Raw genomic sequence first — 15,000 nt, forward strand, 5'->3', positions numbered from 1 at the left:
CCTGTCAGGTAGCAACAGAGAGAGAGCAACTCAACTTGCTGAGCTATGAGCTGATTGAAGTTAGACTTCTGAATTCTACACACTGTGTTCACACTGACAACACAGAGAGCATAAAGAGAGAGATAGGTTGCAATTGAACGAGTGAGCAGCTGTTTATCTGACTGAGCTAGAGTCAGAGACTAACTAGCCTCCTTCATCAGCTTATTTCTATCAGTGTTCAAACTTCTGATGATAAAAGCACATTGCTGGTGCTGCCTGAGGCAGGGATTGAACTTACAACCTTCAGACATTGCACAAGATCCACATATTTATCTGAGTGAGCTATAGCCCACTTCCTCTTCTAACATTTTTATATTGTACCTTTAAACCTTGATCTTTGACTGTTGAAGTAGGTCTGACCTGGTAAACCAGCCCGTCACGTGAACTCACATTTCATTTGGTTCTGCGTGACGGTCTGGCCCCAAAGCCAGTGGGGGGGGTTTAGCATTAGCTGCAGAGCGGAAGAGCCAATCAGCGACTGCCCTGTGATTGACAGCGCAAGTTGGCCAATCAGGAACGCCACTAGCACTGCACTAACAAAACAATAATGGCCGCCTCCTTGCCTGATCGTCTCGAGGAGTAATGTCAACGTTTGTCTAGTTTAAACAGCCATAAGTGCAGTTTTTGCAGAAATAGACTCAATAACAACAATTAAACAAGTACAGGAGTATCGCGCAACCGCGGAGTTTCTCTGCGAAAAATATGTTTTTGCCATTCTCCCGAGTGGATTTGGGTTTGACTGGATCCGATGCTGATTGGCTGAAGGAGTTGTCTGTCAAGGCAACTACGCCCGCCCATGCTCCCACCCCTGCTAAGGACTGGGTGAAGAGTTGGGGCCAGACCGTCACGCAGAACCAACCCCCCTCAGAAAAAATCCTGGAGCCGTGCCTGTTCCTTTCATTTTATTGCCCAAATTTGTAGTTTGTAGTTTGAGTAGTTAAACTACACAAAAATGAATGACCAAAAAGTAGTTTAACTACTTGACTCACTACGCAAATATGAATGTAGTTGAACTACCAGCAAGCTACTGCAAAATGTAGTTCAACTACGTAGTTCAACTACATGTAGTTCACTACTCCCCAACACTGGCGATATGGTTGAAATCAATATCATGATAATCACAAAGATTTTTTTTATGGTATCGATATATATCACAATATGGCTCATCTATGCCAAATCTGGTTAAATCCAGTTGAACTACAGTATATGGTCATGTTAGTTGCGATGTCAAACAAAATAGAAATACTCAATATTCAATAAAAAAAAATCATAATTCATTTCCACTGAAAGACCATAGATGATAATATTTAATTATTGCTCAGTACTGTACTGGAATCTCCTTTTCCACGACTCAGGTGGACTCTGAGAAATCCAGCATTGCATGAAGTGATGGAGAGAGAGAGAGAAGAGGGGGAGAAGGGAGGTGCTGTGCTCATCCGCTCTGTGTGTGTGTGTGTGTGTGTGTGTGTGTGTGTGTGTGTGTGTGTGTGTGTGTGTGTGTGTGTGTGTGTCTGTGTCTGTGTCTGTGTGTGTGTGTGTGTGTGTGTGTGTGTGTGTGTGCTGTGACAGGGCCATCAGTGCCATCAGCTCTGGGGACAAAAGAAGGGAATCTTTTCTGTCACAATATGGCTCGTGGCCTTTCAACTCCCCATCTGTTTGTGTGACACTCACCCAGGAGGGCTGACACACACGTTATACACACACACACACACACACACACACACACACACACACACACACACACACACACACACACCCACCCACACACACACACACACACACACACGTTACAGTGACACACACACGTTATACACACACACACACACACGTTACAGTGACACACACACGTTATACACACACACACACACACACACACACGTTACAGTGACACACACACGTTATACACACACTCAACACACACACACACACACACAAACTATACAGTGACACACACACACACACACACACACACACATTACAGTGTGGCAGAAAGTGGCAGGCAGCTGATGGTGGTTTGCAGAGCCGGTGAGGTGCATGATGGGAGTAATGTGGACAGAAAGTCTGATCTATGCTCGTTATCTCTGCTTTGAGAAGTCTGATGCTAGTTATGCCATATATGGCCTCACCGTAGCATCTACTTGCACTTTGCACTGATGCGCACCTTCAACTATTTATGCCTGTTTAGTTGCACTTTGTATCTGTTTTAGTTTACTCTTACTTGCACTTTGAATTGTTGTGCATTTTTAATCTGCTGCTTTTGTGTTTGCTTTTATGTTTTGTTTTAATCATGTGTGCCTATGTCTGTTTTTTTTACGCTCGCTGCAAACCAAATTGCCCTTCTGGGACACTCGATAAACTTGAATCTTGAATCTTGAATCTTGTTGGGACATTTTGTAATCTAGTCATTCGGCTGTTGTTTGGAGCTGCAACAATTAGTCAATTAATCAATTAGTTGTTTTTACAAAATTAATCGGCAACAATTTCTTATAATCGATTAATTGTTTAGACTAATTTTTAAGAAGAAAAAGAAAAAAAATCTCCCATTACAGCTTCTAAAATGTGAATATTTTCTGGTTTCTTTAGTCTTCTATGACAGTAAACTGATGATCTTTGGCTTGTGGGACATTTGAGGTTGTCATCTTGGCCTTTGGGGGAAAAGTGATGAACATTTTTCACCATTTTGTGACGTTTTATAGACCAAACGCCTAACTGATTACTCGAGAATATAATCTACAGATTAATCGATTATGAAAATAATCGTTAGCTGCAGCAGCCCTACTGCAGTTTTTGCCCAGATGTACTTTGCTTTTGCGAGGGAATTTATTTGGACTATTTGGATGTGATGCCCCACCTCTTGGCAGATCACTCGACGCATTCCACAATGAGAAAATCATCCTCGTCTTCCGATATGGCTATTGGCACCGATGCTGCGCCACTAGCTCCTGTGCAACAAAACTCCATTCCTTCCCCCTCATTTCCTTCCATGTGAGAAGAAGGAGCGTTTGATTGTCCTGACTTAATGACGCGTGAAGGGAGTTGCGGTGGGTCATTGTTGACTGGCTCTGTGGACCGCAGCCCCGCACAAAGTGGCAGACAAAGACTGTCCTCCTGACAGAGATAGATCACCCCCCGCTGCGGGGAAAAAAAATCCAAGATGATGGGAAAGTGAAGATGATAAACACCAACAACACATTACACACACTAGCTTTGCATAATAAAGTTGAATCATGAATCACAGAGAAACAAACCCGATGAATTTGACAGCGATATATCGCCACCGCCATCAAAAGCCACAATGAAACCATTTACAACACAGCAGATGTTTCACCATGACAACCAATATGATGATGAAAACATGTCTGTGAGGTTATGGGATGTCCGACACGGGGTCAAGGTTAGATAACACACACACACACACACACACACACACACACACACACACACACACACACACACACACACACACACAGACACACACACACACAGACACACATTTGTCTGACAATTAGACAATGATGTCATGATTTAGGATTCTTCAGGATGTGCGTCACTGGCCAGTAATCGAATACATTAAATAACCAAGCGGCAACCTTCAGTCTCCGGGGCTGAAACCAACGCGGAAGTGCCAAAAACCGCAGTTCCCTCGAATGGCCACTTGAGGCCTGGTCCAAATGGATCCCCGTCATCCCCCGTTCACCCCCATGTTAAAATGCCCAACTTTACAGCAGAAATAAACATGTCTAAATAAATATAATAAACATGCCTGCTAATTTATTTTTTTTGTCTCTATAGCTAATTTCAACGTTAATGACAACTGTAAGAGGTGTGAGTTTTTATATAACTCACACGTTTATACAGTCTATGGCTGCTGTTGTATAAAATTAAAGTTCCATTGGCATTTCATAATCAATAAGCTATATGCATAATTAATGGTATGAGTTATTAATCATAAGACATCTCACACGAGAAATGGAGACGCACATACATAGGAGGAGAGTGGTGAAATTCCATTCTATATCAGCTGCAAAAAGAAGTCTGACTGTATAGGACAGGGGTGGGCAACTATTTTTCATGGGGGGCCACATGAGAAACCCAGATTGTTGCCGGGGGCCGAACAAATATTGTCATGCCGTAACCCATGGATGGGCAACTTTGATGATAGAGAGGGCCACAAAAAAATGTCCTCGCTACCAGATTTTGCTGAGGGCTGAACGGCGCCAGCGCGAAAAATTTGGGGCATTTGAAGCCAGGTTTAGAGGAATAACTCATTTTAAATGAACAATTGTGATGTCATTATTCAGTCTTAACCACCAATATTTGATCCTTTTCCTCACTCACTCCTATGTCACCACACTCTCCCTGCAGGGCTTGAAATTAACTTTTTTCACCACCTGCCAATATGGCTGCTAGATTTTAAAGTTACCAGCCAATTAGAATTTCCACGAAATGTTTTTCTTGAAATAAACCAGAATATGAGTGGGTTAATTTAAGCATAAGTATCAGTAAGTGTCCCGGGATTCTCAAAGCCTGTGTTGAGGGTCACACAAGAACAAAAATGCACTCTTGAAGCTAAATAAATCCAAAACCAACAAGTTAATTATTTAAATTTCTACTTCAAAGTAGAACAGTCATTTCTTACTCATGAGATTACTTTTAGCCTTTTAGTCATAAATATTATTGAAAGATATTCCATATTCCAGACTGAAATGCTATAACAGAAGAGTATTGCCCAGAATGACATGAACATTTGGACACTTATTCAGCGGGTATATTGCATGTTGCGTTCAAGTGCACTGTAAAAAAAAAAAAAAAAAAAAAATTGCAATTCCATCGCGGGCCACACAGGGGTGCCCGCGGGCCGTATGTTGCCCATGTGTGGTATAGGAAGTCAAAATGACACAACTTCTCACTTAAATGATGACCTCAATAAACACTTTGTGAATGAGTTGATGATCTCAATCACTAGTTTCAAGTCTTCTTCAACCCAGCATGATGTTCATTTTGTTTAGAGTCAAATAGACGATAAAGCAGACATGATTTGGGGGCGTGATTGACAGGTCGCCTGTCCAGTGATAGTGCAGCTCGCTGATCACAGACCAATTAGCAGCTGGGGGCTGTTCATGCAAAATAGGGTCACTTCTGGCTCCACGAAAAAACAAAGATGGCGACGGTGACAATGCGAAACTCAAGGCTTCAAATCGGGGAGTCCAGAAACCAATGGGTGATGTCATGGTAGCTACATCCATATATTTATACAATCTATGACAGACAGAGACACACACACACGCGCACACACGCACACACACACACACACACACACACACACACACACACACACGCACATGCACACACTTATAGAGTCTATGGAAATAACCTGGTTGACATGGTAACCGTTTTTTGTTAGCCTGAGGGGAAGACCCGACCAGTCCTTCTGTGAGGAGATCAGATTCTGGAGGGAAGTGTACAGTACTGCTTGTGACTGAACAATGGCATGCTTTGACAGAGAGAGCTGCTATCAGTAGCCCATTCACTTACTCTGTGTGTGTGTGTGTGTGTGTGTGTGTGTGTGTGTGTGTGTGTGTGTGTGTGTGTGTGTGTGTGTGTGTGTGTATGTGTGTGTGTGTGTGTGTGTGTGTGTGTGTGTGTGTGTGTGTGTGTGTGTGTGTGTGCGCGTGCGCGTGCGCGTGCGCGTGCGCGTGCGCGTGCGCGTGTGTGAGTGTGTGTGTGTGTGTGTGATGTTATTCACTGGCACCTGCTGCCTTTATGTGAAGTGAGAGAAAGAGTCCAGATGTTTCTTTGTCCACACGAGGACAGAAGACACACTGTGAGATGTTCCACACTGGCTCACTTACACTTTCAAACGCTTTGGATCAGATGTTTTCTTCCACAGGGGAACTCCAACAATTACACATAATCAACACTAACTAACAACTATCAAATGTTTCCAGACAGACTGTCAGACAGACAGACAGACAGACCGACAGACCGACAGACCGACAGACAGACAGACAGACAGACAGACAGACAGACAGACAGAGTGACATATAGGGTCTGTCTGTAACTCAAGTGAGCTCCTATCACCTAGCTACCTAACTACATACTTGATTAATTAGGTAACTCATTTTAATATAGGTGGATGAAAAATAATTTGTTTCAGACGTCCTCATGCTTGAAGGTAGCATTGCACGCGACAGGTCACACTGGTGCTGTTTCCATTGAATATACAAGATTTTTTCTGATCAAGTTGAATCCCAAAGCATTTGGCAATAAATTTGTATAAAACGGCATGGCTGGGGGCTGTTTTCTCTAACGTTATACTACTTTTATAATCCAGAAAGGTCGAGGTTTCACAGGCTACCGTGAACACTTTTAATTTGAAGGCGAAAAAGGGAAATGGTACATATGAACTGATAGAATTGACAGACCAGTGTCAATTCAATCTACGAATACACCATTTCCCCTTTCCGCCTTCAAATTAAAAGCGTAAAACCCAGCGAATGAAAATATTACAAACGCTAAATTGGAAGTAATGACAGCTTATCATTTAATAAAGCACAGTTAAAACGAACTCCACTTACACTTGAAGGTTTGCAATGGTGCTATCCTCCTGGCTGTGTTGTCCTGCGTTGGGGCGGGCGGAGCGAGTTCTCTAACATTAGTTATATTAGCAACCTAACTAGTGGCTGCTGTCCAGAACACCGTCAGGTAAGATGCTTCCTACTATTGTTCAAAAGTGACTTTCCTGACACTGTACAAACATCTGACTGCACTAAATTTAAGTAAAGGCTGACGTTATTGACTATTCTAGAATAAAAACGAAAAGAAAGTGAAATATGTTTGTTATTTAGCCAACATTGTTTCACTTTTTTCTGATGCGGTCGGCTTTGTGGGCGTCGCCATTAGGGGCTCGTTTGGGCTTGCTTCCTTCTTCTTCGTCGGTTGTAAGGGTCGCAAGGTATCATGGGATATCCTAACCCACCAAAGTGTGCATGGTATGGTTCCTCGAAAATTATCCATAACCAGGTACCTAGAAAGGTTGCAAATTCAGTGAACTTATGAATCAAACTGGTTTCAGACAGCCTAATTACAACTTATTACCTAGAAATGCCACCTATAAAGCTCGTTCACTTGAGAATCAGACAGGCCCATAGAGCTGCTGGTCAGTGGTCTTCTCACCTTGTCTCCAGCCTGGGGTCTCATCAGGGACACCTGGTCATAGCCTCTCCTGAACAGAGCCCACAGCGCGTCCAGCTTGCCCTGAGGACACAGAGAGAGACACCGTGGCTGCTATGGAAGATCCATATTTTAATGGCATGCTGGAAACCACGAGATCTCCAAAATAAAAGAAGAGACGCACCTTGATGGGTGTGTACCACCTGCTCTGCTGCGCGGGCCGGCGGCGGGCTTTGCGAGGCTTGGGCTCGTACGGCTCAAACTCCTGCTCCGGCATCTTCACCACTGCATTTTTGGGTTTGTCCAGCTTGGCACCTTCCTCAGTGGAGCCCTTCTCTCCCCAGCGCACCTGCTCAACACAACACGTTTCCATGTTGAAAGGTACGTTCTTATCACTGTGACAAACATTCAAAGTTGTGTTGTGTGTGTTGTGTGCGCCGTTTGCGTGCGTGTGTGTGTGTGTGTGTGTGTGTGTGTGTGCGTGCGTGCGTGCGTGCGTGCATGCGTGTGCGTGTGTGTGTGTGTACCTCCATGCGTTTGATGCCTCCCACTCCTCTCCCTCCATAGTAGGATGCGTCCACTGTGGGCCACCTCTTCTTGGGCATCCCATCCTCGTCATCCGACTCCTGTGAGTGAAATGACACATTAACAGAGTCTATATTCTCTCACACATAATTCATAATTCATACTACTACTACCACTACTACTACTACCACTACTACTACTAATAATAATCATAATTAAAATGAATCTTAATTCTTAATGAATCCCTAACCCACTGCAAATGATGTCCCCAAAGGAGAAAAAAAAACTTTTGTCAACATCTGTTTGATCTAATAAGATAAAGTTTCCAGTCTGTTCGTCTCACTTCAATCATTGTTATTGCAGCAAAATGTGATTGTCAAGCAGACAGACTGACCAACAACACGTCAAAAAAACCTGTCAAAAATGTTTCGATAATAAAATGCTGTTATACTTGGCATTCGTGCGATACCATATATTGCCACACAAAATATCGCAATACTATGCTGTATCGACGCCCCCCCCCCCCCCCCCCCCCACACACACACACACACACACACACCTAGTGTCATGCTGATATTATTATTGTAATTAAAGTAAAATAAAAGATCTGTGCCCAGTTGCACAAAGCACCTTAGGTTAAGATTTCCCTTAGAGTCAGAGTTAAAGGTGTCCATAAAATAGAATCGGCTGCACAAAACACCCTTAAATCTTGTGCTTATGTTTTCCTTAAAATGTTTAACCTTATGGAGAAGATTTAAGGGTGTTTTGTGCAGCCGATTCTATTTTATGGACATCTTAACTCGGACTCTAAGGGAAATCTTAACCTAAGGTGCTTTGTGCAACTGGGCCCTGGCATCAGGTTCAGGTAGCGGTGACTTACCGGCTCTGGAGGAGGAGGTGGTGGAGGTTCCTTGATCACCTGAACAAGAGGAAAAACAATATTCAGCACGGCACGAGGGAAACAATAGAATAGGGCTTTTTCACACACATTTGTTAACGCAGGTTAGTAGAGCCCAGGGGCCAGGGCCGTTGGAACCAGTGCTCCCAGATACATAAAGTCTCTGGAACCGTTTCACACTGGAAGCTTTTAGCTCTGTGTATACAGAGGCAAAGTGACCGCCTACTTCCTGCTTCAGCACTGTACCAGAGCTTTTCATCCTCCATTTATTTTCCCATAGACATTTCGTAAAATGCTTATAGAAATAGTTTTACTTCGTCAAACCAAACGGTTCAGCTATATTTAGAATCGGGAGAGACCATAGAACATTTCACTCAGACCAAAACCTAAAAAACACGACATCGAAAAAATATTTTCTTTAAATCCGCTATTTCTGGTCTGAGACCACATAACATTTCACTCGGACCAAAACGTAAAGAAATTGCGGATTTAAAGACTTTTAAATTTTTTCGATGTAGTTTTTTTAGGTTTTGGTCCAAGTGAAATGTTCTATGGTCTCTCCCGATTCTAAATATAGCTGAACCGTTTGGTTTGAACAAGTAAAACTATTTTTTATAAGCGTTTTACGAAATGTCTATGGGAAAATAAATGGCGGATGAAAATCTCTGGTACAGTGCTGAAGCAGGAAGTAGGCAGTCACTTTGCCTCTCTATGCAATAGATGAAAAGTCCGAATTAACCCTGAAAAGTCAGGGATAACCTCGCTCCAGAGCAGGGTCACCTAGCCCGGGCTGAAGTCGGGTTAGCCAACTTTGGAGTGGGACAGGTGTAAAAGGTGTAAAAGCTTTCTTAGCCTCGGGCTAACAGCTCTTAGCTCCAGGCTAAGAGACTCACTTAACCCTGGCTAGGTGTAGTGTGAAAAGCCCTAATAAGGTGCACGTTCCCAATGCTAATGTGGAAACTTACCACTGTGCAGCAGAGAGGCCAGAACCACCACATCAGAAGGAGACCCAACATCAGGAACAGCACCAGCAATGAGATCAGCACAATGGTGCCATCAAACTACATCCAAACACACAAAGAGGAATAACAAGAATCAACATCAAACTACATCCAAACACACAAGAAGAACAAGAATCATCAAGTCAGATTCAGTTAAAACAAGAGCCAATACAGAAGGAAAAGTGACAGTGTGGAAAAAGAGATTGAGAGAAAGTACTCACAGCCTCCTCTGAGGACAGACACAACAGAGGAGACATCAGAGAGGAAGAGAAGACAGCTGGAGAACAAGGAAGAACATGAAGTTTGAAAGAAAAAAATTATCAAAGTGAAGTTTCAATTCAAAGAATAGAGAGGCAATGAGCTACAGCAGTGGTTCTCAAAGTGGGGTCCGGGGACCCCCAGGGTTCAAGGGGGTCCCCAGCAAAAACGGGAATATTTCCCCCCCCACTATAATTCCATCCATACGTAACACAATGACAGAATGTATGAGTGTTTTGCTCATGGGTTTCATACAGTTTCTCTACTAAAACATGTCAAAGCAGTGTGCAGTGTCTACTCACACATTCAGTAGTAGTGATGTGAACAGAGCTGGTGATGTAGGAGAGGCCTTCATTCATGCTCACCTGGAGGAAGATCACCCTGCAACACACACACACACACACACACACACACACACGGACACGCACACACACACACGCACGCACGCACGCGCACGCACGCACGCACACGCACACACACACACACACACACAAAGCTCGTTACACATGGTCTCCGGTAGAGCTGCAACGATTAGTCGATTCATTGATTAAGTCGATCAAAATTAATTGCCAACTATTTTTGATAATCGATTCATCGTTCCAGCTTCTTAAATGTGAATATTTTTCTGGTTTCTTTATAGTCTGATTATCTTTGGGTGGTGGTGGACTGTTTGTCAGGACAAAAGAAGACATTTGAGGATGTCATCTTGAAAGTGATGGACATTTTTGCTGGACGTCGGGAATCAGCCAGTTATTACGAGGCTTTGTCTAAAGGAAGGCAGCTCTGGTAGTACAAGCCAGTGACAAAACAAGACACAGGAGAGGAGGGGTCATCTGCAGCACACACACACACACACACACACACACGCACACACGCACGCACGCACACACGCACGCGCACACGCACGCACACGCACACACACACACACACACGCACACACACACACACACACACACACGCACACACACACGCACGCGCACGCGCGCGCACACGCACGGCTTTGGATAAGGATCGAGGTGTTGCTCGGGCTACTGTAGAAGCATGCCCAAGCTATGTCAGATACAGGACATTCCCTGATTGAGTCTGTACTCGCTGGCTTTTAAAAACGCTGACAAAGGCAGGATCTTTGTGGAGGTCGGGGAGGGGAGCTCTCTGCTCTCCACCCACAGGAGGAATCTCTTCTCTCTGTTTTGGATCCAGCCCAAAGGCCCTAATGTGAAAACCATAGACAGCTGAGTGCCTCCCTCCCTCCCCGGCCGTCAGCGCTGCTGCTATCTGCAGCTCTGATTGCACACAGCGAGACAGGCTAATGACACGGAATGCAGGGGGGGGGGATTTATAGGTCTTTGTCGGGAGGAAGAGGACGGGAGAGCAGCGTCGACGAAGACGAGCAAAAAAGCATCCGCGGTCTCGTGCGGTCCACTGGGAGAGGGACACGGCAAAAACAACAACAGCAAAGGAGGAATGTTGTAGCCAGTGTTGGGGGTAACTCATTATAAAAGTAACATATTACATGTAATATATTACTTTTAGCAGTAACTCAGTAATAAAACTTATTACTTATAGGATTTCAGTAATATTATACCAGTTACTTTGTAAGTTACAAATTGATTTTTTTTTTTTTTTTTATCAAAGCACATTTAAAAAATATCTAATCATTTCCAAAGGAAAAGAATAACATTTAGAATTTCGTATTGTTTACACTGACTTCAAGGTGGTTGAAAATATTTTTTGTGGGATGTTCCGGGGGCGGCGATTGTAAGGTAACTTATTACTTTCAAATGAAAGTAACTAGTAATATGTAGTATATTACATTTTGAAAGTAACTTGCAAAACACTGGTTGTAGCCGATAGATTATTCCAAACTTAAAAGAATACGGACAAATAGTGAAGCCGAAATGGGTGGAGGGTGGAACTAGCAGCCATCTGGGTCGCGGTCAGTTATAGGTCTGGGGAGAGAATGGAGAAAGGGTTTTTGTGCTGCTCGCGTATGGTTTGGGGGGGACGACAGAGACAAGGGGGGCATTGAGCTCCGGGTTCAGATTTGAGGAGAGGGGGATAGGGGGGGCGATGGGGGGGGGGGGGGGGGTCACTGACTGCAGGGTGGGGGAGAAGGGTGAGCATCAAGCAGGGCAGAGGAGAGGAAACCCAGAGGGGAGTGGGGGGTACGAGGGGGGCTTTTCCTGTCCCCTCCCTTCTGAGACCCCTCCGCTCTCTGACCCCCCTCTCCTTCACTTCCTCAAACACAAAACACACTGTCGTCGCCCCCAAACCCCCCCCCAGCCCCCCACGGCTCATCTCCTAACACATGCTGACACTGAGTTGCAGTAGGAGTAGGACATTGGCGGTACAGGTGGCACTCATCCTCTCTTCCTCTTAGGGCTGGGCGATATGGACCAAAAATCATACCGATAATTGTCTCTGTATTGCCAGCTACAAAGATGTCACAAGCACTTTTATTTGTAGACTGTGATCAATATAAATGATCAAAATAAAATGCAAAGACTGGGCAGTATCGAGGTAAAAGCACTCGCCTAATAGCACCGCGGAGAGCGGGTTCAATTCCCAGTAGCGGTACACGTGTGTGTTTGTCATTTTTCATTTTTTGACATTTTATAGACTAAATTTGAGTGAAAAATATATGGTGCTAGACTTGTTTCTGTGCAGTGGCTCAGAGGGCGACAGATATCGCATGCTCCATACAGCATCACAGAACATAACAGGAAACTGGTACGGAGCTCCTCCTCCTGTAGCACAGTCACCTGGCCGGGCAGCACCGTGCTCTGTTTATTTCCATGTCTGTCGCCACCTCATTGCATTACTGCACAGAGCTCAGCAGCCAGCTGTTGGCCTCCTCCCTGGGCCCTTCAGCCATTCTCAGCTGGTTTCCTCATCGGCAGACGGTCAGGGTGTTAGCCTTTGTGTTCATGCCGTAGGCAGAACTTGAAGCTTGAGGCAGGCTCAAGCTGAACTGACGCTTAACGGTTCACACCAGGAGCAGTCTCTTTTCCCCGGCGTCTTGCTCGACGCGCCTTGAACTTGCTCACAACTCCCACTGAATTCATGCCTGGCAGCTTCAAGCTTCACGCGGCGTCACGCCTGGAAAATAGGACTGAATCCTGAATGATCGCTTCAGCGCGGCTTCAGCGCGGCTTCAGCGCGGCTTCAGCGCGGCTTCAGCGCGGCTTCAGCGCGGCTTCAGCGCGGCTTCAGCGCGGCTTCAGCGTGGCTTCAGCATGGCTTCAGCGCGGCTTCAGCATGGCTTCAGCGCGGCTTCAGCGCGGCTTCAGCGCGGCTTCAGCGCGGCTTCAGCATGGCTTCAGCGCGGCTTCAGCGCGGCTTCAGCATGGCTTCAGCGCGGCTTCAGCATGGCTTCAGCGCGGCTTCAGCGCGGCTTCAGCATGGCTTCAGCGCGGCTTCAGCGCGGCTTCAGCGCGGCTTCAGCGTGGTCGTTCACAACACTTCCAAACGAGGTTGTGGGACGGGGGCGGGGTCAACAGTCTCAGGGAGGAGAGGTGACCACGCCCACTGACCTAGGACACCGGAAGAGTAGCCTCTAACATTCCATACCATTGGTGCATCGTGTAGCCTACTAATGCATCATCTTGATAGTGTATAAAGTATCCTTGTCGCAATTCATATTCCATGCGCCACGTTTCTACATCAAGTGTGTGTGTGTGTGTGTGTGTGTGTGTGTGTGTGTGTGTGTGTGTGTGTGTGTGTGTGTGTGTGTGTGTGTGTGTGTGAAATATAGCGTGCCACAGGATCCTAAACACACATGCAGCCACAGTGTGAAAACAAAACTCCCTCTCTTCCCCGTCTGCGGGAGAGGCAATGAGTCGTTTCCACTGGCGGACAAGACAAGCTCAAAACCAGGCCATCAATCTGAGTGACAGCAACAAGACAGATGGTGACTGGGAGGTGTCTGAGGCTGCGGGCACCAGTGTATAATTAAGCATGGGACTGTAGGCTGCTGAGCCATGGGCCTAGCATCCCTCTGTCTGCTGAGCCTGGGCCTAGCATCCCTCTGTCTGCTGAGCCTGGACCCAGCATCCCTCTGTCTACTGAGCCATGGGCCTAGCATCCCTCTGTCTGCTGAGCCATGGGCCTAGCATCCCTCTGTCTGCTGAGCCTGGACCCCAGCATCCCTCTGTCTGCCCCGCAACAAACTCCTGCTCCCAGTCCCCCTCAGCAAGCTGCAAGCTCTCACTCCCCCACCGACTCCACTCCACACTTTGTCTCTCTCCCAAAGTGTCAAGCAGATCAGGATACATCAAACACACGCACGTGCGCACACATAGGCTACACACAAATACACAAACACACACACACACACACAGGCGGTTGTGGAGGTCCTCTCCAGGAGGCTCTCGTTAATTTGTGTTCCTGGGCTTTCGTCCTGTTGTCCCCTTGTGATTGGTGTCTGGCTTCGTTAGCGGTGACAAACACTGATTGATCACAGACACTCGGTGACTTTGGCCCTAATTTGTTCAAGGACGACTCTACTCGAACGGCGACGCCCAACTTGAGTGCAGCTGGTTAAAGAGTGGGCTCAGAGTGTTTCAGCTGTACATGGAGAGTCTGCTGTGTGTCTTAAGCCAGAGCTTAGCCACGCCTACTGCAGTTCAGCACCCAGCTGAAGACCCACTGTGTGGCGGCTGAAGCTTACCTCCCCACCTCCTCCCTCAGCACCCAGCTGAAGACCTCCACCTCCTCCCTCAGCACCCAGCTGAAGACCTCCACCTCCTCCCTCAGCACCCAGCTGAAGACCCACTGTGTGGTGGCTGAAGCTTACCTCCCCACCTCCTCCCTCAGCACCCAGCTGAAGACCTCCACCTCCTCCCTCAGCACCCAGCTGAAGACCTCCACCTCCTCCCTCAGCACCCAGCTGAAGAGCCACTGTGTGGTGGCTGAAGCTTACCTCCCCACCTCCTCCCTCAGCACCCAGCTGAAGACCTCCACCTCCTCCCTCAGCACCCAGCTGAAGACCTCCACCTCCTCCCTCAGCACCCAGCTGAAGACCCCCACCTCCCCACCTCCTCCCTCAGCACCCAGCTGAAGAGCCACTGTGTGGCGGCTGAAGCTTACCTCCCCACCTCCTCCCTC

At 46.3% G+C, this 15,000-nt stretch overlaps 1 protein-coding gene across 1 annotated transcript in view; it reads right to left on the minus strand.

Annotated features, from left to right (window-relative positions):
• The window catches only part of antxr1d (ANTXR cell adhesion molecule 1d), a 41,581-nt gene that overhangs the window by 10,005 nt on the left and 16,576 nt on the right, over positions 1–15,000 (minus strand). Inside the window, exons 12-17 of the mRNA XM_083658346.1 lie at positions 10,197–10,275; positions 9,601–9,696; positions 8,618–8,656; positions 7,740–7,838; positions 7,397–7,561; positions 7,216–7,296 (exon numbers count right to left, since the gene is read on the minus strand). Coding sequence (XP_083514472.1) covers positions 7,216–7,296; positions 7,397–7,561; positions 7,740–7,838; positions 8,618–8,656; positions 9,601–9,696; positions 10,197–10,275 — 559 coding nt within the window. The remainder of the gene's footprint in view (positions 1–7,215; positions 7,297–7,396; positions 7,562–7,739; positions 7,839–8,617; positions 8,657–9,600; positions 9,697–10,196; positions 10,276–15,000) is intronic.

This window comes from Poromitra crassiceps (genome assembly GCF_964638095.1).
Source record: "Poromitra crassiceps genome assembly, chromosome: 22".
Taxonomy (NCBI): Eukaryota; Metazoa; Chordata; class Actinopteri; order Beryciformes; family Melamphaidae; genus Poromitra; species Poromitra crassiceps.